Source organism: Gallus gallus, chromosome 33 (genome assembly GCF_016699485.2).
Source record: "Gallus gallus isolate bGalGal1 chromosome 33, bGalGal1.mat.broiler.GRCg7b, whole genome shotgun sequence".
NCBI classification, from domain to species: Eukaryota; Metazoa; Chordata; class Aves; order Galliformes; family Phasianidae; genus Gallus; species Gallus gallus.
Genome location: NC_052564.1, coordinates 2,326,200 through 2,350,847, shown reverse-complemented (window position 1 = coordinate 2,350,847; position 24,648 = coordinate 2,326,200). Strand labels below are relative to the sequence as shown.

General features: G+C 49.3%; 1 protein-coding gene across 1 annotated transcript; it reads left to right on the top strand.

Annotated features, from left to right (window-relative positions):
- Positions 1-3,458: 3,458 nt before the first annotated feature.
- LOC429522 (olfactory receptor 14A16-like) lies at positions 3,459-24,074 on the top strand (the record flags this gene model as incomplete). Its single annotated transcript, XM_427079.5, has 3 exons — positions 3,459-4,036; positions 23,503-23,644; positions 23,973-24,074. Coding segments are annotated over 3 exons (822 nt in total), but the record flags the coding sequence as incomplete, so codon positions are not given.
- Between the last annotated feature and the right edge of the window lie 574 nt (positions 24,075-24,648).

Below are 24,648 nucleotides of genomic sequence, written 5' to 3'. Positions count from 1 at the left end.
TTTGTAGCCTACATAATTTTACAAGCCCTTCTTGTCTGTGATATGCCTGGGCACATTCAATTGCAGTTGATCTCTTACATTCCTAATGACATCTCCATTGCTGACAGGTGACCTCTTCTTGTTTCCATGTCCTGTATGCTTCCTTTCCGTGTTTGGGCTTTCCCATTCCTGCAGTTCTTCCCACAACTTTACCTGTCTTCCTCTTCCTTGGAATGGACTTATTCTGTTTGGAAGTGGTGATCCTCAGACAGTTACTATATTTTTTGACCCTATTCCCCTCAGTGACTTACCCTGCTGGACCAGCAGCCCGTGTTGTCTTAGATCTTTGCGTTCCCCACAAGTATCCACCAGAGCACCTCTCCTCTTTGGTTCCTCTATGGCACGGTCAGGAAGCTGCCATATCTGCTCTCCAGGGATCTCTTGGATGGCATATGCCCTGCTGTGCTGTCCCTGCAGCAGACACTAGAGTGAAAAGGGCCCAAAATGCGGACAAGGGCCTGACACTGTGAGGCTCCCATCTGTCTGGAGAGGGCAACTTCCACTTGCTCTTCCTGATCAGGAAGCCAGGAACAGACACTGTTGGGCTCCTCTGTTGGCCATTTCCTTTCTCTCTGACCTGGCTGCTTTGCCATCCCCAGGCAGAGCTCAGTGCATTCTCACACAGGGCAGTCGCCCTTCCTTGTCTCCTCACCCATCCATTTTAAAGATTCTGTATCCCCCTTGTGCTACAGTCCAGTTGTGGAAGCCATTTAATCATGTCCCTGTGGACCAAACAAGAGCTCAGGCCTGCAATTCTACAAGTATTTCAAACTCATCATGTGTTGTCTTTATCATTAGTGTAAAAACACATAAAAAAAACCATCCTAATGGGTTAGCATCATCGGAGTTAGCCTGACTGTATAGCTCATCTTTGGTATTTGTGTTTAGAAGATGGCACACAGGCATTAGATCCATTGTGGGGCTCATGGTTGTCCAAGCAGCAGGATCAGTCTTAGGGCATGACTTTCCTGAAGGCTCCTGTATTTGCAGCTACATTAGAGTGTGCTGGACAGCCCAGGGAACTGGAATGACACTTGGCTGCTTCTGACACCATTCACAGAAAACTGAGGTTCCATCAGTTGAAGAAGAAAGATGTGTGTTATCTTTGTAGTGCCTTGATGTCCAGCATATGCAGGAGGTAGGGAACAGAGAAAGATCTGGCTCTTCTTTCATGAGCTCAACCATTTAGTCAGCTGTATAACGCAGCATGCTCTATGGAAACAGGTGGAAAAAGGCAGTTTGCGGTGCACTAAACACAGGTGTCGTTTAGAGTGGCCAAGAATACCTCTACCCCCTCTCCGGCCCTCAGCTGATGTTCAGGAAGAAAATGTCTAACTCTATTGGGATTTCCCACACAGTTTACAAGCAGTATCTCACATCCAGGATCACCCCAGGAACCTTGGTCATCACTGAGTGTCTGCTTGAACAAAGGAGACCCCACTGAATAAAGGCCAAACATTCAGATGAGGGGCTCACACACAGACACCATGCCTGCATTGCCTCAGCTGCATCACTGCCCTGCCCAGGGGAAGCCCACCGCTGCCTGTCCTGGTCTCTGTGCTCTTTTTGTACAGCAAACACTCTCTGGTAGGATTAACCATATGTCTGGAATTGGTCCATGTCCACTGATCATTTGGTGGTTAATACAGCAGATTTCAAAGTACAGTCACAATGCTGTTGTCTTTCAGGAGCTGTTGGCCATGGAAACCCAGGGACATCTCAGGGGAAATGCGTGGGAAGGATAAAAATGGCATCCTTTGCTGCTGAGCTGGGTCAGGCTCCTGGGTCTTGGGGAGCTCCTACAGGTGAACAGTGCTGCAGAGAGACAGCTGTGCCCAGGAGCAGCTCCTCTGTACAGCATAAAAGGGCAGGTGACATGATCAGCAGGTGATGGGGTGGAGAGAAGGGAGAGAGTTTCAGGCTGTGTGGAGTGTGAGCAGGTTGAGAGCTCACTGCAGGAGCATTGGTCACCGACCTTGACACGGTAAGATTCTTGATGCAGGCAATGCAGCCCCTTTTCCTGGAGGGTTCACTAAATGTGGGATATCCCATAACACATCAGGCTTCAGACACTGTGTTTCTTATCACGGAAAAAGACTTCTGGTCCAGCTGAGGGTTTCCATGCTGCAGCGTCAGAGCACAGCCCTGAGGGCTGCGTGTCCCAGGACGGCTGCAGGCTGTGCAGCCGGGGGTGCAGCCGGGTGCCCAGGGCTGTGGTGCAGAGCAGGGTCCCTGCTGTGCCCCAGGGGCTGTGTGCCGGGGCAGGGACTCTGCCGCCTGCCAGGCTCAGCACTCAGCCTGCCCGGGGAGCTGCCCAGGGCGCTGCGGGGAGACGTGTGGGGGGAAGGAACACTCCGGCAGGGCAGGGCAGGGGCCTTCTGCCGCCACAGCTGCTGCCTGGGGCAGGGGGCTCACAGCTACACTGCATCACAGAATGTTTCCAAGAGCACTTTGCAAGAGGAGAGACAAGGCAGGGATTTTTCTTTTATATCCTTAGGGAAGGGAAAAGGGTTGGAGGCTGAAATCTAAAAGCACCTGTCAACTTTGAACACATCTCTGAGACTCCTGAATTATACTTTAATCAATCATTTGTTTTGTATACAGTAACACAGAATGTGGTTTCAGCTTCTCCCTTCTCAAAGGACGGAACCAGTTGAAATTATTGTCGTTTTCTGCAGACATGAATAATGCACTTATCCTTCAAATAGGCAGCTTTCTCAAAAAGAAATTGAAGGGCACAGAGGTTGGGGTTGTGGGCCCTAAGAGCACTTGGCGTAAGGATATGTGACTTGGAAACAGATGAAAATATCCAGGAAGTAGGGATAAAATAAGAAAAAGAGAGGAAGGCAAAAGCTTTATAAGCCTCTTCTGCTTATGGATTGCTGAGCTTCATGAAATCAGTTTCAGGTAATGCAGCAAATGAACATGGTCCTAAAAGAAATAAAAGTTTTTATACTATAGCAGGAGGTGTGACTGTGAGAACTGCCTTGTCATTATCTCCTGCGCTCTGAACAGGACTCCATGCCCAGGAACTGCAGATGCCCAACAGCAGCTCCATCAGCGAGTTCCTCCTCCTGGCATTGGCAGACACGCGGCAGCTGCAGCTCCTGCACTTCTGGCTCTTGCTGGGCATCTACCTGGCTGCCCTCCTGGGCAACGGCCTCATCAGCACAGCCGTAGCCTGCGACCACCGCCTGCACACCCCCATGTACTTCTTCCTCCTCAACCTCGCCCTCCTCGACCTGGGCTGCATCTCCACCACTCTCCCCAAAGCCATGGCCAATGCCCTCTGGCACACCAGGCACATCTCCTACGCAGGATGTGCTGCACAGGTCTTCTTTTTACTATTCTTCTTCGGTGCAGAGTATTCCCTTCTCACCATCATGTCCTATGACCGCTACGTTGCCATCTGCAAGCCCCTGCACTACGGGACCCTGCTGGGCAGCAGAGCTTGTGCCACCATGGCAGCAGCTGCCTGGGGCACTGGGCTTCTCTATTCCCTGCTGCACACGGCCACTGCATTTTCTCTGTGTCTCTGCCGTGGCAATGCTGTGGATCAGTTCTTCTGTGAAATTGCCCAGATCCTCAAGCTCTCCTGCTCAAAATCTGACTACCTCAGGGAAGTTGGGATTATTTATTTTAGTCTTTGTTTAATCTGTGGGTGTTTTGTCTTCATTGTTGTGTCGTATGTGCAGATCTTCAGGGCCGTGCTGAGGATGCCCTCTGAGCAGGGACGGCACAAAGCCTTCTCCACGTGCCTCCCTCACCTGGCTGTGGTCTCCCTCTTTGTCAGCACAGCCATGTTTGCCTATCTGAAACCCCCCTCCATCTCTTCTCCATCCCTGGACCTGGTGGTTTCATTTCTGTACTCAGTGGTGCCTCCAGCAGTGAATCCTCTCCTCTATGGTTTGAGGAACCAGGAGCTCAAGGCTGCAGTGAGCAATACATACTTCTACAGCATCCGTAAGATGCATGGTAGTCTAACAGGAGTCTCAAGGTTACACTGAAATTGTTAGGACCATCTCTTATTATTATTTCTCTTCATTTTTGTTTTCACAGGCATGAGTTTGATTTCAAAAGTGTTATTCTTGGCCTGCTACATTTCTGTAGTGTTGTGACACACTCATCTCATGTACCTGTAGAAGAAATCGCTCTGTAGATAGACACAGTAAAGAAGCCAGCAGAAATTTGTCTGTCTCTGCTCCCATGTTTTACTGTCTGTGAAAGTGGAGGAGCAACTGAGGTATGCAGGAGTAGTGCTGGGTCCAGGAACCCAGCTGCAACACGCAGCAGCAGCCTTGGTGTCCATGGGGGCTGCCCCTCACTGCCCAGGAGTTCCATCCCCTTATCTGTGATTGAGACGGGGCTGCTGCTTCCCAGGTCCAATGGCCACAGACAGCAGCAGGAGGTGGTCTTTGTGTTGCTGCTCTCTTTTCACTTCCATACTCCCCTCCTTGTCTACATCCTTGGGGACATGGGTGGACCAGGAGAGTTGCTCTGGACATTTGTCACCCTCAGCCTCTCACATCAGCCATTTCCAGCACTGCCTGCATGTTGATGGCAGAGCTTTTTCCTGAAGCCATCTCCACGCTCCTGGTGGTAGAGCGGGACTGTCTGTAGACCCATGTGTGGGACATGGCTGGGGCAGCACTGGACCTGTTAAGCAAGAATGCTGGGAAGTGTGGTGCATTCAGGGCTGCCATGGGCACTTGTGCTGGGGAAACTCTTCCCACCTCAAACACACCTGTCCTGTGCAGTCCAGGCACGGTTGGGTCAAGTATGGGGCAGGGACATCGCAGTGATAAGCCACAGATTGGAAACCCAACACAGTCAGCGGGGTGGGAGGGGGGGGGGGGCTAGAAGGGGGGGAGGAGTTGTCTTGGTACACAAAGAGCCAGGTAGGAGGCAGCTGTGTACCCTGGCAGAGAAACCAAGGAAGGCTGTGGGCACATCACTGCAGCATGTGAGAGCTTGTGAGGAGATGATGGAGAATACAGAGCAATGTTCTGCGCTCTCATGCACAGTGGGAGGATGAAAGTGATGGGTGAAACTGGAGACATTCTGCCTGAAGAGAAGGAAAAGATTTTTCACTCAGTTCAGGGCTCATCCTGAGCAAGGTGGCTACTGCCTTGTGTTTTGTCTTCATTGTGCTGTCCTGTGTGCAGATCTTCAGGGCCGTGCTGAGGATGCCCTCTGAGCAGGGACGGCACAAAGCCTTCTCCACGTGCCTCCCTCACCTGGCCGTGGTCTCCCTCTTTGTCACCACTTGCATGTTTGCCTACCTGAAGCCTCCCTCCATCTCCTCCTAATCCCTGGACCTGGTGGTGTCATTTCTGTACTCAGTGCTGCCTCCAGCAGTGAACCCCCTCATCTGTGGCATGAGGAACCCGGACCTCAAAGACACATTGGGGAAATTGATGTCATGGACAGTTTTCATTAAAAACAAAATTCTCATCTCTCTACAAATGACCCACAGACTTTCCCTTAGCAGGTCTGTATTATTCTTCTATGCTTTAAATATTTATTTGTATTTTTTATTTTTATTTTTTACTGTTGTTATATGTTCATTAATGGTTCTTACACTGTTACAGTAATATTTTGATTTATTCTGTGTCTGCTGAGGCATCAACCTGCTCTCTTCCTCCTGGAGCCCATATTTGATGTGGATCAGAGCTGTCTCTTGTATCCTCTGTGTAGTGTCTCTGTATCTGCAGGGAAATGAGGTGTCTGCAGTCTTCACTGCGGCAGTGGGGATGTACCGCTGCATGGAAGGGAAGGATTCCTGTCATTCTTGCTGTATCTTAACATTCCAAGTGCTATCGGAAATGCTCTGTTATCATTCCATTTGCTTTGCACATCCACAGACTCCCAGGGAGGAGTTAAGCAGCACTCGGCCTCATCCATCTGGGTCTGCTTCCCACCCTGACCAGCACGGCTGGTACAGAGCCACCCAGGAATGGCCATGGAGGTCAGAGGAGGGATGGACAGTGGTGGGAGCTGTCCTGGGCATGACATTTCCATGCCGATGCTCGTATGACCAGGAGCGCTATGACCTTGTGGCTGTTCCTCAGACCCCATTGCAACTTTGGCACTTCCCCAAACACCACCCTTGGACAAGACTGTGTGGGTGCTGGGGACAGCTGGAGCACCAGGGTCTGGTTGTCATCATACATAGGATGAGCCCTCTTCTGGGTGATCTGCAGGGCTGCAGCCCTTGTGGGCCTGCAGAAGAAGGGTGCAGTCAGAGGAGATCCTGGGGCCCTGGAGACCACCCCATGCCCGTGAGGGAGTAGCAGGGTCCCTCAGGGCACAGATCCAACAAAGCTTCTTGCCACATGAACAGAAAGGAGACACTGCTCAAGGAAGCTACCACCAGCCCCAGGCCCCATACCAGTGGTTCAAAGCAGCACTTTTCACCAAAATCTGCTGAGGGCTGAAATAGGACCATTCCACATTGCTACTGGGCTCAGTGCCTGCACTGGGGAATGGGTAGCCTGGCCTGGTCCCTATCAATGCCCAGAGCCCAACAGAGCCTGGGGCAGGGCTGGCTGTGAGCTGTGTGGGACACACTGGGACCAGGCAGGGTCCAGCTGGTGAGGGAGTAGAAGGGCAGTGTGGGCTGCCAGGGCTGTGCTGGGGGCATGCGGCCCCACACAGTGCCTGCACAGAGCTGCCAGGGGCTGCCTGTGGGTCAGTGGGGCCGGGCTGTCCAGCAGGGGGGAACGTACATGGAGCCTCATGCTGCAGGTTGGGACCCCAAAATCACTGGAACTCAGTGCCCAGCTGTGCTGTGCTCACCTTGTTTGGCTCCCAGGTGCCCCTTATGCTGCTCTGTCACTGCCTCTCCTCAACAGCACAGGGGAGGAGAAAATGCAGTTAAACAATTCCTGGGTTGAGACCAAAAGCATTTTATTCTTTCCTTGCTTCTAACCTAATGACAACAGATTTTGTGCATTAATGGCTGCATATCAAATCAGTTTGTTAGGATTTCTTACCCCTGTTGTTCTTTATTTACTGAAGCAAAACTCATTTCTTATATTCATTGTTCTTTCAGTTTTGTTCTTTCATGTCCTGCTATTTTCCTTACTAATAAAACTAACACAACTTCCCAAATTACACCAATATGCAGGTTAATTATTTCTGTTCTTGCTGTCAGATGCAGTCAATTGCATCACCATAGCTCAAGCCATGCCTCCCTTCTGAATGATTTGGTAATTTGCTGAACTCCCGACAATGTCAGTAATAGCACTCTAGAGAACCTTTTGAGAAATTGCTAAGTTAGAAAAACACACTTATCCATGAAGTGCCAGTTGTAGGCACCTCAGAGCCGAGAAACAATCTTGCACACACACATCATAAAAATAAACATGTGAGAGGAAAATTTTTCCACTTTAAGGGTGGTGAGGAACTGACCGAAGGACCCAGAGAAGTTGTGGATGCCCCATTCCTGGAGGTGTTCAAGCCCAGGCTGGACGGGACCCTAGACAGCCTTATCTAGAGAGCCGATTTTTGTGGTCAGCATGGCTTCACCAAGAGGAAATAGTGCTCGACCAACCTGGTAGCCTTCTGTGATGGCATCACAGGCTGGGTGGATGGGGGGAGAGCAGTGTCCCTGGGCACCGAGGGCCCACGGGCTTTGCAACAGCTGCTGTCTGAGCCCCTCTCAGGGCATGCTGCTGCTGGACGTGATGGCGATATCTCAGTTCCGGTTTTTTTTTCAAACGCTGTGAATTGTGCCGGGTGGAACCCTGCTGAATGCGGGAGGACAGCCCCAAATGGGCGTACGCAGAGCCGGATGACAGAATGGAGAGGAAGGAAGTGCGGAGATGTGTTGAGCGGCAGCTTCTGTGCGCAGCTGTGTGTGGCGGCGTGAAATCCGAGTGTCAGAGATGGATGGAGTGACTTCAGAATCACAGAAACGGCATGGATACATCAAAGCATGATGTCGCAGAATCCTGGAAGCCACGAGGAGGGAAGGATGCAAGGCATGAAGGCTCTTAATCTTTCCCTCCCTGCGTTTCCCCTGCACACCATCGGTATTAGGTCCGGGCCCCAGCCCCATGTGATGGCTAGGGCAGCTCCAGGGAGTCCTGCCGGCTGCTGCCTCCTGTTCCGCCCCAAGGAGCTGCCCTCTGTGCTCTGAGGCCACATGGGCAGCGATCAAAGAGCAGTGGGAAGTGGCCCAGGGATGGGGCCTGGGACTCGGGCCTGCGACCTCCTCTCACCATGCAGAAGGGTTCTTCTCCCAGGGTCCCGTTTCAGGACCCGCAGAGCAGTGATCTCTTTGGGTTGACGGGAAGGTGATGAGACCGGGCACTCTCGAGGAGGGCTGACAAGCGCTGAACTGAGGGATGGGACTGATGTGAAGAAATCAAACTCTGTACCCACAGTGTAGTTATAAAGCAGTTATGTTTAAACAGCGCTGCACATACGTTGGAGGCAGAGGGGATATTGCCACCTAACCTGCATTCTGGAGAGCAAGAAAGGCACCTACTTAAAGAGGAAGCTGCTAACATATGCATTAGATGTCCACGAAAAGGTTGGTTTATTGCAATGAGTCCCCAGAATGCTTGACATTCCCTTCCCCCTCCCCCCTCTCCAGCCCAAGTCTTTTACACTTGCTCTTTTACACATGCATATATCTCAGTGGTCTTTCCAATGAAGGCCATCTTGTTATTTTCTTGGGCTTGGGTTAGGATGGAGGACACTTGGCTGGCTCTGGTTGGTCCTCTCATTCGCCACAACTCCATTCACCAATCCACTGACCAATCCACTGCTTCTTCATTAATTTGTAGTTTTACTGTCCGAGCCTGCTACCTTGCATTCCAGAGATAGGATACCTAACGATGTGATTTGGAAAAAAACGGGATTACCGCTGTCTGCATTAATTGTCTAAGTCTGTAGAAAAGCATCTGTTATCAGGTGCAAGAACCTGGCTTAGCAAGGTCAGACCTGCAGCTGCCAATTCAGCAACCCATGAAAGCTCATAACTTTTTACTTAACTTATGTACTTTACTGAAGTAAACCTGGAGTAATGGGTGAGTAAAAGCTGGAGAACAGTCTGAGTAAACCTGGAGAGAAGTGTGAGTAAAACCTGAAGTAAGGTGTGAGTACTCCTGGAGTAGAGTGTGAGCAAACCTGGAGTAAAGTGGGAGCAAAACCCAGATAGATGTGTGAGTAAACTCAGAGTAAAGTGTGAGTAGACCCGAAGTAAAGTGTTAGGAAAACACAAAGTAAGGTGGGAGTACACCCTTAGAAGAGTATGAGTAAAACCCAGAAAAAAAAAAAAAAAAAAAAAAAGTGTGTAAAGTGGGACTAAACTGTGAGTAAAACCCAGAGAAAGGTGTGAGTACACCCGGTGAAGAGTATGAGTAAATGTGTAGTAAAGTGTGTGTAAACTGGGATCAAAGTGTTGGCTGACTCCAAGTAAAGTGTGGGAAGACAATGAGTTAAGTGTGACAAAGCCTTGACTAAATTGCGTGTAAGCTCAGACAAAAGTGTGAGTAAACCTTGAGTAAATCAAGAGTAAACCTGAAGTAATGTGAGAGTTAAACTTTGGTGTAGTGTGAGAAAAACCCAGAGTAAAGTGTGAGTAAATCCAGAGTAAAGTGTGAGAAAGCTTGAAGAGTGAGTAAACCTGGAACAAAATGTGAGTAAACCCAGAGAAAAGAGTGAGTAAAACCTCGAGAAAAGTTAGAGTAAACCCAGAGTAATGTGCGAGCAAACCCAAAAAATAGTATGAGTAAACCAGGAGTGAAGTGTGACTAAACCAGGAGTAAATGGCAAGTAAAACCCTGAGTAAGGTGTGGGTTCACACAGAGTAAAGTGTGGGCAGACACGGAGTAAAGTGTGAGTGCAGCCAGAGTGGAGTGTGAGTACACCGGGAGTTGAGTGTGAGTGAACCCTGAGTAAGGTATGGATAAACCCAAAGTAAATTGTGGGAGAACCTGGAGCCAAGTGTGAGTGATCCAGGGGTAAACTATGAGTAAATGAGTATGAGTACAGAATGGGTATGAGTAAATCTGGAGAAAAGGCAGAGTATACCCAAAGTAATGTTTGCGAGTGCCCAAAGTGTGTGTAATTCTGGAGGAAATTCTGAGTGAACCTAGAGTCAAGTGTGAGTAAAACCTGGAAAAAAGACAGAGTAAAGTTTGAGTGAACCCTGAGTAAGATCAGAACACCCAAAGTAAAGTGTCAGTAAACCTGGAGTCAAGTGAGAATAAACTTGGAGTAATGTTGGAGGAAATCTGTAGTAAAGTCTGAGTAAACACGAAGTAAAGTGTGAATAAAACCCAGAGTAAAGTGTGAGTACACCCGGAGTAGAGTAAGATTAAACCTTGTGTCAAGTGTCTGTAAACCCAATGCAAAGTGTGACTAAAATACGACACAGGGATCTCGTGCAAGGAAGATTTCCTTATTGCTGTGATGATCATGATCACGATGCCGTCTCTATCTACTTTCTAAAGCAAGCTTTTTATATTCTAACACACATATTCAGTACATTTCCACTAACAATCCACTGGCTAGAAAGCAATCAAATTCCATAACAAGTCTTCCTAATCAGCAAAGAGCTTATCTTATGGCTAGGTACAAAACACCCCTGTTTATTCAGAGCTTCTGTCTCCTTTCCAGAGCCTCATTAAGAGCGAGTCAGCATTCAGCAAGGCTGAGCTGACCTCTCCATCTCCAGCATAAGAGTAAACCCAAAATGAAGTGTGTGTAACCCTGGTGTGAACTGTGCGCAAAACCAGGAGCAAAGTGTGAGTAAACCAGGAGTAAAGTGTCAGTAAACCTTGAGTAAAGTGTGAGTAAAACCTGGAGTTAATTGCAAGTAAAACCACGAGTAAGGTGTGGGCAGACACGGAGTACATTGTGAGTAAAACTGGAGACAAGTGTGAGTGAACCCGGAGTAAATTAGGTGTGAACCTGGAGTCAAGTGTCAGTAAAACCACGAGTAAGGTGTGGGAACACATGGAGTACAGTTGAGGGCACCCAGAGAAAAGTAAGAAAAATCTGGTGTAAAGTGTGAGGCAACCCAAAACAATGTGTGAGTAAACCCAGAGTAAAGTGCAAGTAAACTTGAAGTAAGGTGTGAGTAAACCTGGAGTATAGCATGAATAAATCCGAAGTAAAATATGAGTACACCTGGAGTAGAGTGTAAGTAAACCCAGAGTAAAAAGTGAGGTAAAGGCAGTGCAAAGTATGAGCCCCTGAAATCCTTTTTGAAAGCTTGCAGGCTTCCCTGAGGAATTTCATCACTGCCTACCTGAACTATCAGTAATGGTTAATAATCAGAGGAGCAAACCAGACCCGGGACTTTTCTGGTGATGTCCCTGATGTGGGCCCCAGGGAAGCAGCACACCTCCCTACAGGTTGGGTCAGGCCTGCAAATGGAGTCCTCCGTTCCCCAGAGAAGGGAATCACCCACCACAATTCCCCTCCTGCCTTTCCTGACAGAGGCAGTTTCAAGGCATGGGGGTGACTGCCTCAGCCTAGGCTCCCTCCTAAGCAGATCCTGCCTGGCCTCCCCACTCATGTCCCCTTCAGTTTCCAGCATCTCAAGCCTGTTGCTTAGTGGGACCTGGGTTAGTGGGGTTGGCAGGCAGGGGGTGCGCCAATGATGCCGAGCTGGGATACTCTTTCAACCCTCCTTCTCTGTCAGCTCTGTCCAACTGTGACAGGGCAGGGGGTCCACCACTTCTGTGTGGGTATTGCCCTGGCACCCTTCCCTCTGACACACCAGTGATACATATATGTATATGTCATAAGTATTACCCTTTCCTTTGATCTCTCTTAGGAAATAGCTTTATTTCAGCCCACGAGTTGTACAAACAAATTCTCTTCCCCATCCCACTGGGAAGGGGGCAGTACACAAAGCACTGTGTGGTGCTGAGCCACCCAGCGGGTTAAACCACCACAGTCATTTTGGTGCCCAGTGTGTGGCTCCTAGAGTTGTGATAACAGCAGTGAGCAAACAACCGTGTGGTGCTGAGCCACCTTCCATGTCAAAACACAGCACTTCCCTGAGTCCGTAACAGATCACCTTGGGACTCTGAAACTGTCCCCGTCACTCAGTGAACACCAGAAGATGTCAAGGTCTTCTCAGGGAGCACCTCCGGTGGTATATTCTTTGCACCATTCCTTTGGAAGAGGCCTCCAGTTCTCTGGTCCTGCTCTGAAGAGCCCCTCTTGTTATGGCGCTGCAGCAAGGAGACCAGCTCTGACACAGCGCTTCATATTGCCGCCTACTGACTGCAGCCCCGGAGTGCTGCTGTAGAGACAACAGGGCTGTGGTGAGACACACAAGACCTTCAGGTCCGCACAAATGCAAGGACTTGAGAGCAGTGTAAAGAGAGCAGGGATGAAAAGTGTTGTGCTGCTGTCCATGGCTGTACCTCCCCCAGATCCAGATCCAGGCAAGCCAGGAAGAGAGAAGAGCAAAGGAAAAGTAATTTTGCAAGCTTTTTTAGTGTCTTTTAACCTATTCAGGGAACCTGGTTCCATATTTGCATGAGCTCTTGGCGTGAGAAAATAGAAAGTAGATGGGAAAGAAGAAGAGGGAAAAATGCAACATTTTTTTACAGATCACTGTATCACACTTACACAAACAAAAAATAAAACACATATAAAATAGGAAAAACATTGACTGGGAATCGTGTCAGGAAGATGCACACTTTATTGAAGCTGCAGTAGTGCATACTGCAACACTTTGCGGAGGGCAAGTTTGATGTCCGGGTTCCTCATGCTGTAGATAATGGGGTTCAGTGTTGGAGGAACCACTGAGTACAGAAGTGCCAGCACCAGGTCCAGGGATGGGAGAGAAATAGAGAAGGTCTTCAGGTGAGCAAACATGACAGTACTGAGAAACAGGGAGACCACAGCCAGATGAGGGAGGCACATGGAGAAACCTTTGTGCCGTCCCTGCTCAGAGGGCATCCTCAGCACAGCCCTGAAAACCTGCACATAGGAGAAAAGAATGAAAACAAAGCACCAAGATACTAAAGTTATACTAAATACAAGAAGTGAGATTTCCTTGAGGTAGGACTGTGAGCAGGAGAGCTTGAGGATCTGGGGGATTTCACAGAAGAACTGATCCACAGCATTGCCTTGGCACAGAGGCAGGGAAAATGTATTGGCAGTATGCAGCAGGGAATAGAGAAGCCCAGTGCCCCAGGCAGCTGCTGCCATGGTGGCACAAGCTCTGCTGCCCAGCAGGGTCCCATAGTGCAGGGGCTTGCAGATGGCAATGTAGCGGTCATAGGACATCACAGTGAGAATGCAATACTCTGCTGAAAACAAAAACAAATAGAAGAAGACCTGTGCAGCACACCCTGTGTAGGAGATGTCCCTGGTGTGCCAGAGGGTATTGGCCATGGCTTTGGGGAGAGTGGTGGAGATGCAGCCCAGGTCGAGGAGGGCGAGGTTGAGGAGGAAGAAGTACATGGGGGTGTGCAGGCGGCGGTCGCAGGCTACGGCTGCACCGATGCGGCCATTGCCCAGGAGGGCAGCCAGGTAGATGCCCAGCAAGAGCCAGAAGTGCAGGAGCTGCAGCTGCCGCGTGTCTGCCAACGCCAGGAGGAGGAACTCGCTGATGGAGCTGCTGTTGGACATCTGAAGTTCCTGGGCATGGATTCCTGTTCAGGGTGCAGGAGATAATGACAAGACAAGGCAATTCTCAGAATCACTCGTCCCACTGTACTACGAATTCTCTTTCATTCTCTTAGGACCATTCATTTAGCACCATAACTGGAATTTATTTTCATGAAGTTCTGCATTCCATAAGCAGAAGCTCATGAAGCTTCTACCTTCCTCTCATTTTCTAATCTTATCTCATCTACCTGGAGATTTTCATCTGCTTTCATGTCTCATCTCTTTACCCCAACATTCTTAAAGTCCACAACCCCAAACTCTGTGCACTTGAATTTCTGTTAGAGAAAGCTGCCTGTTTGATGGATAAGTACATTATTCTTGTCTGCAGAAACCACGGTAATTTCAACTGCTTCTATCCTTCGAGACAGGAGAGGCGGAACGCACATTCTGAGGAAATGTTAAAAAAAAAAAAAATACAAGATTGAGAAAAGAACAGTTTGGGAGTCTCAGAGATGTGTTCAAAGTTGACAGCCCCTTTTAGATTTAAACCTCCAATCCTTTACCCCTCTCTAAGTATAGGAAAAGGAAAATCCCTGCCTTGTCTTTCCTTGTCCAAAGTGCTCTTGGAAAGATTTTGGGTTTCAGCGTATCTGTTATCCCCCTACCCCAGGCAGCAGCTGTGGCAGCTGAAGGCCCCTGCCCTGCCGGGGGGCTCCTTTCCCCCACACGTCTCCCCACAGCGCCCTGGGCAGCTCCCTGGCCAGGCTGAGTGCTGAGCCTGGCAGGCGGCAGAGTCCCTGCCCCGGCACACAGCCCCTGGGGCACAGCAGGGACCCTGCTCTGCACCACAGCCCTGGGCACCCTGCTGCACCCCTGGCTGCACAGCCTGCAGCCATCCTGGCACACGCAGCCCTCAGGGCTGTGCTCACGGAAGCCTTGGTTGGGAGCAGACCTGTTTCCATGATAAAGGAACAGAGTGTCTGTAGCCTGATCTGCTATGGGATGTCCCAAATTTAGCCATCCCTCCTGTAAATGCACCTGCATTGCATTCAGCCAGACACTTACTGTTTCAAGGGAGGTGCAAAATGCTCCTACACTGAGCTCACAACCTGCTGCCACCATGCACTGCTTGTATATTCCCTCTAATTTCTCTGTTCTCCCCCATGCCACCTGAAGTGTACAGGAGCTGCTCCTGGGCACAGCTGTCTCCCTTCAGCTCTGCCAACTTGTAGGAGAGTTCTGTGTCCCAGGGGACCAGCTCAGCTCAGCATCAGAGGAGGTAATTTCCTTCTACCCACAGCTCTCCCTGGAGATATCCATGGTCCTCCTGAGCTGACAGCTCCTGCAAGGCATCAGGGTCATCACTGCAGAACGTACTTCAACGTCAGCTCAATTTATCAACACATCCAGAGGATTCCAAAAGCATGGATGTTCCAACTGAAAGAAATCTGACCACAATGAAAGCAAATGCCAAATCAGGAAACCTCTGCTCATGACCAGTATGAAAGAGGTCACACAGATAAGGACAGGGAGGGGTTTACTTCTCCTGTTCTGGGCAGTGATAGCACTGATGTAGTGCAGGCATAACATTACAGAATCATTCAATGATTAGGCTAATGTTGGAGGGGCTTTCAAAGTGTACCTTGTTCCAAGCCCCAGCCACGGGCAGGACTGCCAAAGCACCGGATAAGGCTGCCCAGGATCCCATCCATCCTGACCTTGAATGCCTCCATGGATGTGGCACACAAAACTTCTTTGGGCAACGTGTTCCACTTCCTTTGAGTAGAATTTTTTTTCTTAAAATCTAAGTTAAATCTCCCCTCTGTACGTTAAAGTCATTTCCCTTTGTCCAATTACTATCAGACCATCTTGTCCCAACGCTAAGGATAAGACATGTCATCTGCTGATGGAAAACCTGGGACTGAAATGGGATCAGTTCCCCAGAGGTCCATGGGAGCCAGAAGTCCTCTTAGTTGAGTTCAGATGTGCACAAAGTTCAGATGTCTGAGTGTGAACCCCTCATCTCAATGCTTGGGCTTCATTCAACATGGACTGCATTGCTCACACAGACACACTCAGAGATGCCCAAGGTGCCTGGGGTGATCCTGGTTGTGTGCTGGTGCTTGTGAAGTGTGTTGGAAAATGTCTGAGATAGAGACCTCCTTCCTGAGCATCAGCTGAGGGCCAGAAGGGAGGTATTCTTGGCCATCCTAAATGCCACCACAGCCCTGTGCTTAGGGCACCCAGTGTGCCTTTTGCACCTGTCCCCATGGAGCATGTTGTGTTATTTCGCTGACCAAATGGATGAGCTCACAAAAGAAGAGCCAGATCTTCCTCTCTGCTCCATCTGTGGCATACTCTGGAGTTCAAGGCATTATCAAATGCATTACCAAAACTTTGGTACGTCTACATTCTTTCAGTGATGACATCTTATTTTGCTCTGGGCTCTCATTTGAATGGCATCAGAAGAAGCCTAGGGTCATGCCAGTTCCCATTTCAGAGGAATCTCGCAGACGTTGTTCCAGTTTGAAAGAAGAGGAAGAAAGATGAAATCAGCAGTTACGGATGTGTCATTCCCACTCCAGTTCTTGCTAAAATTATGGAGAAAATGATGCTGGGAATCACTGAAAAACACCTGAAGGTCAATTCTGTCATTGGTCACAGCCAACACGAGTTCATGAAGGGAAGGTCCTATTTTACTTGATGTCCTTTCAGTAAGAAGTCACCCATGTAATTGACAAAAGGAAGCCAAATGATGTTACGTATTAGGATTTTGTTAGAAATTTAAATACTGTTCCTCACAGTTTCCTTCAGGATAAAATTTCCTGCAAAACCACTAGACATAAACATAATGTGATGGGTGAGCATTTGGCCAATGAGACGGGCCCAAAGGATTACAGTAAACGTGTTCCATCCGGCAGGGGGACGGTCACTAGCAGGGTTCCCCAGGGCTCCATTTAGGGCCACTTCTCCTTAAAGTTTTCATCAGTGACTTGCAAGTAGGACCAGAGGATGTTCTGAGCAAGTTTGCTGAGAATGCTAACTTAGGTAGAGCTGTTGCCTCCACTGAGGGTTCAGAGGACTAGCATAGAAATGTGAACAAGAAAGAGATCTAGACAACATCCAACCACATGATGTATGACAAGAACAAGTGCCAGATTCTGAACCTGGGGAGGGTCAACTCTGAACATACGCACAGACTGGGAATGGGACACTGTCTTGCTATCAGGGATTTGGGGGTCCCGGTCAACATCAAATTGAATGTGAGTCAGCAGTGTGCCCAGGCAGCCAGGGAGGCCAACTGTCCCATTGAGTGCAGTGAACACAGCATTGCCAGCTGGGTGAGGGAAGGGATTGTCCCTCTCTGCTCTGCACTGCTGCAGCCTCACCTGGAGCACTGGGGTGCACTTCTGGGCACCACAGAACATAAAAGACATAAAACTATGGGAGTGTGTCCAAAGGAGAGCACTGGACGAGGTCCCCAAGGAAAGGAGTTACAACACCAAGATTGCTGGAGTTCAAGAAGCATTCAGACAACACTCTCGATGATATGGTCTGCCTTTTGGGTGGTGGTGTGGAGGCAGAAGTTGGACTTGATAATCCTTGTGTGTCCTTTCCAGCATAGGATATTCTAGGATTCTATGATAGTGGGTGCAAGCATGATGATGTTGGAGTCACTATGCTGTCGCAGTGGATGTGAGCTTACTGACACCTGAGTCATTGTGTTCTCTCAGTGGTGTAGAGAGCAGTGATGTCAGAATTACAGAGTTGTGGCAGTGGTCAGGATTACAGTGATGTCAGAGTCACTGTGGTGTTAAGGGGAGACAAGCTCAGTGAGTTCAGCACCACTGCATTATATCACAGCTGATATGAGCACAGTGGTGTTGCAGTCAGTCAGGAGCTCTGCATGTGGATTAAAATCAAACATGGCATCCCCAGAACCAAATGCTCCCAGCGAGGAAATGGTGCCTCCAACGTGGGCCTGAGAGATCTGAAGTTCAAAGTTTTGTTGTCACTGACTGCTTGTTCACACTGGGCCCTTCTCACATCCCACAGCCTGGGATGAGACACACTGCCCACATGGGAATTGGGCCTCATGGCATCCTTGCGCCCCATGCAGAGCCTGGGAGCTGCTGCCCCCTTGTCTTTCATTTGACCTCACACCAACGCCCGTCCCACTGCCCCAGGAAGGGCCCTGAGCCAGCAGGAGGGACAGGATCTCCCTGCCAAGGGTCTGGCGATCAGGGCTTGGCCTTTCTGCTTCTTAACACAAAGGAGGATTTTCTCAGCATCACAGCAAACTATCCCAGTGCCTTTGCCTGTCTGTAATCATGGCTTCCAATTATCTGCTCTAACAAGTCCCTGGGGAAGATTTCTTGTTAGTAGCCCACAGTGGAGCCCATTAATACTCCAAGAAAGTTCTCTGTTCCTTCTGACTTGGTCTTCTTGAGCACTTTATGCCATCTTCTCTCTGCACTGGTGGTTGATGGACTCAGCAGCAGCGAAGGCCACCTGAGGCCCATTACAACCTAAAGAGCCCTCCTGTGCCTTGTGCCTTCCTGTCATCTTCTTCAGGTGTTCAGAACGTGTACAGCTAACTGGAGAGCTATCTGGAGAAAGCTTAAAGAGCAAGAGTCAGACGGGCATTTAAGAAGTCTCCATATTTATTTATTTATTTATGGTTGTGTTTAAACAAGAAGTTAAAGCAGCACTTGGCAGTTGATACTGATCCAGGATGTCCCCTAATGAGCTTTCCTTTCTCACTGTCGTGGACAAATGTCTTCACCTTCCCCACTCCATTTCTACTCCCATTGGCCCCATGGGACTTGCATCACTTCTCCTCACATCACTCTTCTCCTCTGGAGTCACCTACTCTATTAAACCTCCTTTGCACCAACTCCCACTGGCTTTCCTCAGAGAAACAGCTGCACGTGAGCAATGAAAGAGTTCTCTTTTTTTGCCAACAAACAGAAGGAAAAGTAATGCAATTGTATGAACAGAAAAACACAGTGATCAACTGCATGCCCTGTCCAAGCTGCATCTACTGAGATTTTTCTTTCACAAGGAATACTTGTACAAGAAATGAGTTAGAAAAGAGAGGAAGGGACAGATATAATTATAGTTAAGGAGTTGACAAGAGAGTCCATCAGACTTCGGAGAGATGGAGCAGGTTCCAGTAATCTCCCTGAAGGTCACAGATCAGCCAGATAGCTGGGAGCTATCTGAGTGAGCAATGTGCAAGGGATGGGGAAATGTGGAGAGCAGTGAGAAGAGTGTGCATCCGGATGGCCTGCTGAAAATGGGCTAGAATTCAAGCAAGTTTCATAACAAATCTTCATAACAGCAGCGAGCTTATCTTATGCTTAGATGCAAAACATCCCGTTATTCAGCCCTTCTTTCTTTTTCCCAGAGCCTCATTATCATCAAGTCAGCATTCAAAACGGTCAAACTGACCTCTCCATCCCCCACAGCTGCTCAGGGCAGGGACAGAATCCAGGAGGTTGCTTCCAAGGCTGGTGTCAGCCATGCAGCCAAGGACTTGCTCCCTCCTGTTTTGTTTCCAGGGGTTCTCCACAGATTGGAGGACACAAACTGAGAGTCCCAGGGTGATCTGTAAGTGACCAACTGCTGGACTTAGAGCTCCATTCTTGGTGGCACTTATCAGAGAATCATTAAGTCATAGAATGTGGTAGGTTGGAAGGAACCTAACATATCCCTTCTAACTGCCTCTTTTAGTAGAAACTGTTCCCCCTTGTCCTGCCATATTTGTACTGTGCAGAAAGTTGATTTCCTTCCTGCCTATGAGCTCTTTTTAAATACTGGAAGGCCGCAGTGAGGTCTCCCCAGAGCCCTCTCTTCTCCAAGCTGAACAAGCACAGCTGCCTCAGCCTGTCTTCATAGGAGAAGCTCTCCATCCTTCTGATCATCTTGGTGGATCTCCTCTTAGATGGACTCCAACAGCTCCACATCCTTCTTGTGTTGGGAGCCCCAGGCCTCGATGCAGTAATCCATATGGGGTGTGATGGGGTCGGAGCAGGTGGGACAAACAACTCCCTCACCGTGCTGGCCAGCCCCCTTGGTTGCAGCACAGGATGCTGTTCGTCTTTGGGTTTGCAAGCGCACACTGCTTTCTTATGTCCAGCCTTTTGTCCATCAGGGCCCCCAAATCCTGCTCCGCAGAGATGCTCTCAGTGAGATCTTTTCCCAGCCTGTGCACATATCTGGGATTGCCCCAACCCATGTTCAACACCTTGCATTTGGGTTTGTTGAATCTCATCAGGTTCACATTCGCCCACTTTTCAAGTTTCTTCGGGTCCCTCTGGATGACATCTGTTCCTTCTGTTGTATCAGTTGCACCCCTCAGCTTGGTGTCATCATCAGACTTGTTGAGGGTACACTCTATCCCACTGTCTATTTCACTCATAAACATGATGAAGATCACCAATCCCAAGATGAACCTCTGGGAACACCATTCATCACAGGCCTCCACCTGAGCACAGGGCTGCAGAATTGAATTTCCAAGAGTGGCACTACAAGTCTTTTGAATACCTACAGGCAACGTAACTCTCTGGGCAGCCACTTTTGCTAATCAGCAGCCTACAGTAAAGAAATACTTTCTTGGGCTTGGATAAAATTTTGCGTGTTTCATCTAGAACCAATTGTGCTTCACTAACACACCCAGGTCCTTTTCCTCCTTGCAGCTGGCCAGCCACACTGCCCCAGGCCATTAGCAATGCATGGGCTTATCATGACCAAACTGTAAGACTCAGCACTTTGTCTTGCTAAAGTTCATCCCGTTGTCATCAGACATTGGATCAGTAAGGATATTAAACAGGGCAGGTCCTAGTGCTTATCCCTGAGGGACATCACTCATGACTGGCCACCAGCAGGATCTAACTCCATTCACCACCACCCTCTGGGCCTGGCCATCCAGCCAGTTCTTTACCCAGCAAAGAGAACACCTGTCCAAGCCATGGGCTGCCAGCTTCTCCAGCCGAGTGCTGTGGGAGACAAAATCAAAGGCTTTGCTGAAGTCTAGGTAGATCACATCCACAGCTTTTCCCTCATCCACCAAGGCAGGTCATCTGGTCAGAGTACGAGCAGGGAGGTCAAGCAGGACCCGTCATTCATGAATCCACATTGGCTGGGCCTGATCCCCTGGCTGTCCTGCACATGCCACGTGGTCACACTCAAGGTAATCTGCTCCATCTTGTTTATTCCTTTGGATGAATACATTAGGTAAAGACGCTCCAGGAAGCATCCCAAATCAGAAGCATCAGTGGGTTTAACCTGGCTCGATCTTGCATCCACACCATGGTTCTGGTGTTCAGAAGACGGCATCCTCTCTGGTTATAGCTATTCAGAACACTTCCTGCATATTGTTGCTGAGATGCTTGGAGTCATTAATTGTTCCTCTGCATGTGAGTTAGCATCAAACATGACATCTCCAGAGCCAAACTCTTCCAGTGAGACAATGGTGCCTCTGACTTGGATATGAAACTTCTGAACTTGAATGTTGCATTCTGGTTGACTACCTGTTCATACTGGACATCCTCACAGCCTACAACAGCTGTGCATTACAACGTGATGCCAAGTGGGAGTGGTGCATGCAGCAAGCCATGGCACGAGGGTCGTGCTATTCCAACAATCTAGACATCATTTGCAGATCCAAGACAAAATGCAATCATGATGCTGTTGTCTTTCAGGAGCTGTTGGCCATGGAGACCCAGGAAATTCTCAGGGAACGTGAGTGGGATAGAAAAAAATCACATCCTCTGTAAAGACTCTGTATTCCCCTTGTGCGACTGTCCAGTTGTGGAAGCCATTTAACCATGTCCCTGTGGTCCAAACAAGAGCTCATGCCTGCAACTGGGCCATGGCTTTCCTGAAGGCCAAGTGTTGCATTTGTTGCTGCACATGAGTGTGCTGGACAGCCCAGGGAACTGGCATGATACTTGGCTGCTTCTGACACCTTTTTTATGTGAGCCAATAGAAAACAGAGGTTTCATCGGTTGAAGCTGCCTGAGGCACCTTGGTCATCTCCCAGGGTCTGTGTGTGAGCAACTGACTCCCCGCTGAAGGACCAAGGACTCAGAGCAGGAGCTCACATGCAGGCAACTCCTTGTGCACACCTGAACTGAACAAGAGGAATCCCAGCTCCTGTGGGTCCGTGGGGAGCTGAATCCCGTTTCAGCCCCAGGGTTTCCACCTAGGGATGAGATGCCTGCACTGCCTCAGCTGGATCACTGCCCTGCCCAGGGGAAGTCCACCTCTCCCTGTCCTTCTCTGTGTGCCCTTTTGGTTACAGCAAACGTTCTCTGATAGGAATAACTGTATGTCTGTAATTTTTCACTCTCCACTGGACATTTGGTGGTTAATGCAACACATTTCAAAGTACAGTCACAATGCTGTCATCTTTCAGGAGGTGTTGGCCATGGAGACCCAGGGACATCTCAGGGGAGATGAGTGGGAAGGATGAAAATGACATCCTCTGCTGCTGAGCTGGGCTGGGCTCCTGGGACACAGGGAGCTCCTACAAGTGGGCAGCGCTATAGAGCTGTGCCCAGGAACAGCTCCTCTGTACAGCACAAAAGGGCTGGGGGCATGATGTGCAGGTGACAGGAGGATATAACAAAAAGGACGGAGAGATTACAGGATGTGTACAATGTGAGCAGGCTGTGAGCTCACTGGAGGAGCATTGCTCTCATCTTTTAAGAAGGTAAGTTTCTTGCTGCAGGCAATGCAGCTCATTTTCCCGTAGGTATCACTGAATTTGGGACATCTCATTGCAGATTGGGCTGCAAACATTCTGCGTTTCTTTTTCAGGGAAAAAGACCCAGTCCAGAGCACTTGGTGTAAGGCTATGAGACTAGGAAACAGATGAAAATATCCAGGAAGTAGGGATAAAATAAGAAAAATAGAGGAAGGCAAAAGCTTTATAAGCCTCTTCTGCTTATGGATTGCTGAGCTTCATGAAATCAGTTTCAGGTAATGCAGCAAATGAACATGGTCCTAAAAGAAATAAAAGTTTTTATACTATAGCAGGAGGTGTGACTGTGAGAACTGCCTTGTCATTATCTCCTGCGCTCTGAACAGGACTCCATGCCCAGGAACCAAGATGCCCAACAGCAGCTCCATCAGCGAGTTCCACCTCCTGGCGTTGGCAGACACGCGGCAGCTGCAGCTCCTGCACTTCTGGCTCTTGCTGGGCGTCTACCTGGCTGCCCTCCTGGGCAACGGCCTCATCAGCACAGCCGTAGCCTGCGACCACCGCCTGCACACCCCCATGTACTTCTTCCTCCTCAACCTCGCCCTCCTCGACCTGGGCTGCATCTCCACCACTCTCCCCAAAGACATGGCCAATGCCCTCTGGCACACCAGGGCCATCTCCTACACAGGATGTGCTGCACAGGTATTTTTCTTTTTGTTTTTGTTATCAGCAGAGTATTCCCTTCTCACCGTGATGTCCTATGACCGCTACATTGCTATCTGCAAGCCTCTGCACTACGGGACCCTGCTGGGCAGCAGAGCTTGTGCCACCATGGCAGCAGCTGCATGGGGCACTGGGCTTCTCCATGCTGTGCTGCACACTGCCAATACATTTTCTCAAGCACTTTGCCGAGGTAAAGCTGTGAACCAGTTCTTCTGTGAAATCCCCCACATCCTCAAGCTCTCCTGCTCAGAATCAGACTACCTCAGGGAAACTGGATTTATTGTGGTTACTGTTCTTGCCATATTTGGGTGTTTTGTTTTCATTCTTTTCTCCTATGTGCAGATCTTCAGGGCCGTGCTGAGGATGCCCTCTGAGCAGGGACGGCACAAAGCCTTCTCCATGTGCCTCCCCCACCTGGCCGTGGTCTCTCTCTTTGTCAGCACGGACTTTCTGGCCTACCTGAAACCCCATTCCCTGGTCTCCCCATACCTGAACCTGGTGGTGTCATTTCTGTACTCGGTGGTGCCTCCAACACTGAATCCCCTCATCTACATCATGAGGAACCAGGAGCTCAAGGATGCAGTGAGGAAAATTATGTCATGGACACATTTCAGCAGCAATAAACTTCTCATCTGTCTTTACAAATGACTCACAGTCTTCCTCACTGCGGGCCTATTTTTGTTCTTTTATGCTCATAATATTTATTTATATGAATTGGTGCATTCTTCTTTACTGTTCATGTGTGTATATATATAATTGTTCTAAGTGGTTTTCATGTACTTAACGTGTGTTTGGATTCCTTCCACTTCTACTTAGGCATCACCCTGCTCTCTTTCTCCTGAAGGCCATATGAACTCTGGGTTAGTACTGACTGCCCCACTGCCTCTGTGTGATTCTTCTGAATCTGCAGGGTGAGGAGATGCCAGTGGGCACTGTGGAGGCAGTGGGGATGCAGCAGGAACTGTACGGGAGGCTGGAGGAAGATTCCTCGGGCATACCTGTGCACACATAGTGCCTTTGATAATGCCCCATTGTCATTCCAAGCATTTTGCACACCCCCAGACTCCCAGGGAGAGGTTTTATCAGCACTCTTCCCTGTCCACCTGGGTCTGCTTCCCACTCTGATCAACACGGCCAGCAGAGAGACACCCATCAATGGCCAAACAGATCAGAGTTGGGATGGGGTCTGATGGGAGCTGATGTGGTCGTGAAATTTCCCTGAAGAATCAAGTATGACCTGGAGCCCTATGACCTTGCTGCTGTTGCTCAGTCCCTGTCCCAGCAGAAGTCCTTGTGACAATCTCCCACCCCTCATGCAAGCCATAACCCCAAAGACAACCCTGGCACAAGATGAGCGTGCTGGGTGGTAGATGGAGCACCAGGATCTGGTTGTGACTATGGGCAGAATGAGCCTTCTGCTCAGCCCACGGCAAGGATGGCAGCCTCTGAGAGCTCACAAGGGGAAGGAGCCAGCAGAGGTGATCCTGGGGCCCTGGAGACCACCCCATGCCCGTGGGGCCACAAAGCAGGGTCCCTCAGTGCACAGACCCAGCAAGGCTTCCTGTTGCATTAACAGAAAGGAGACA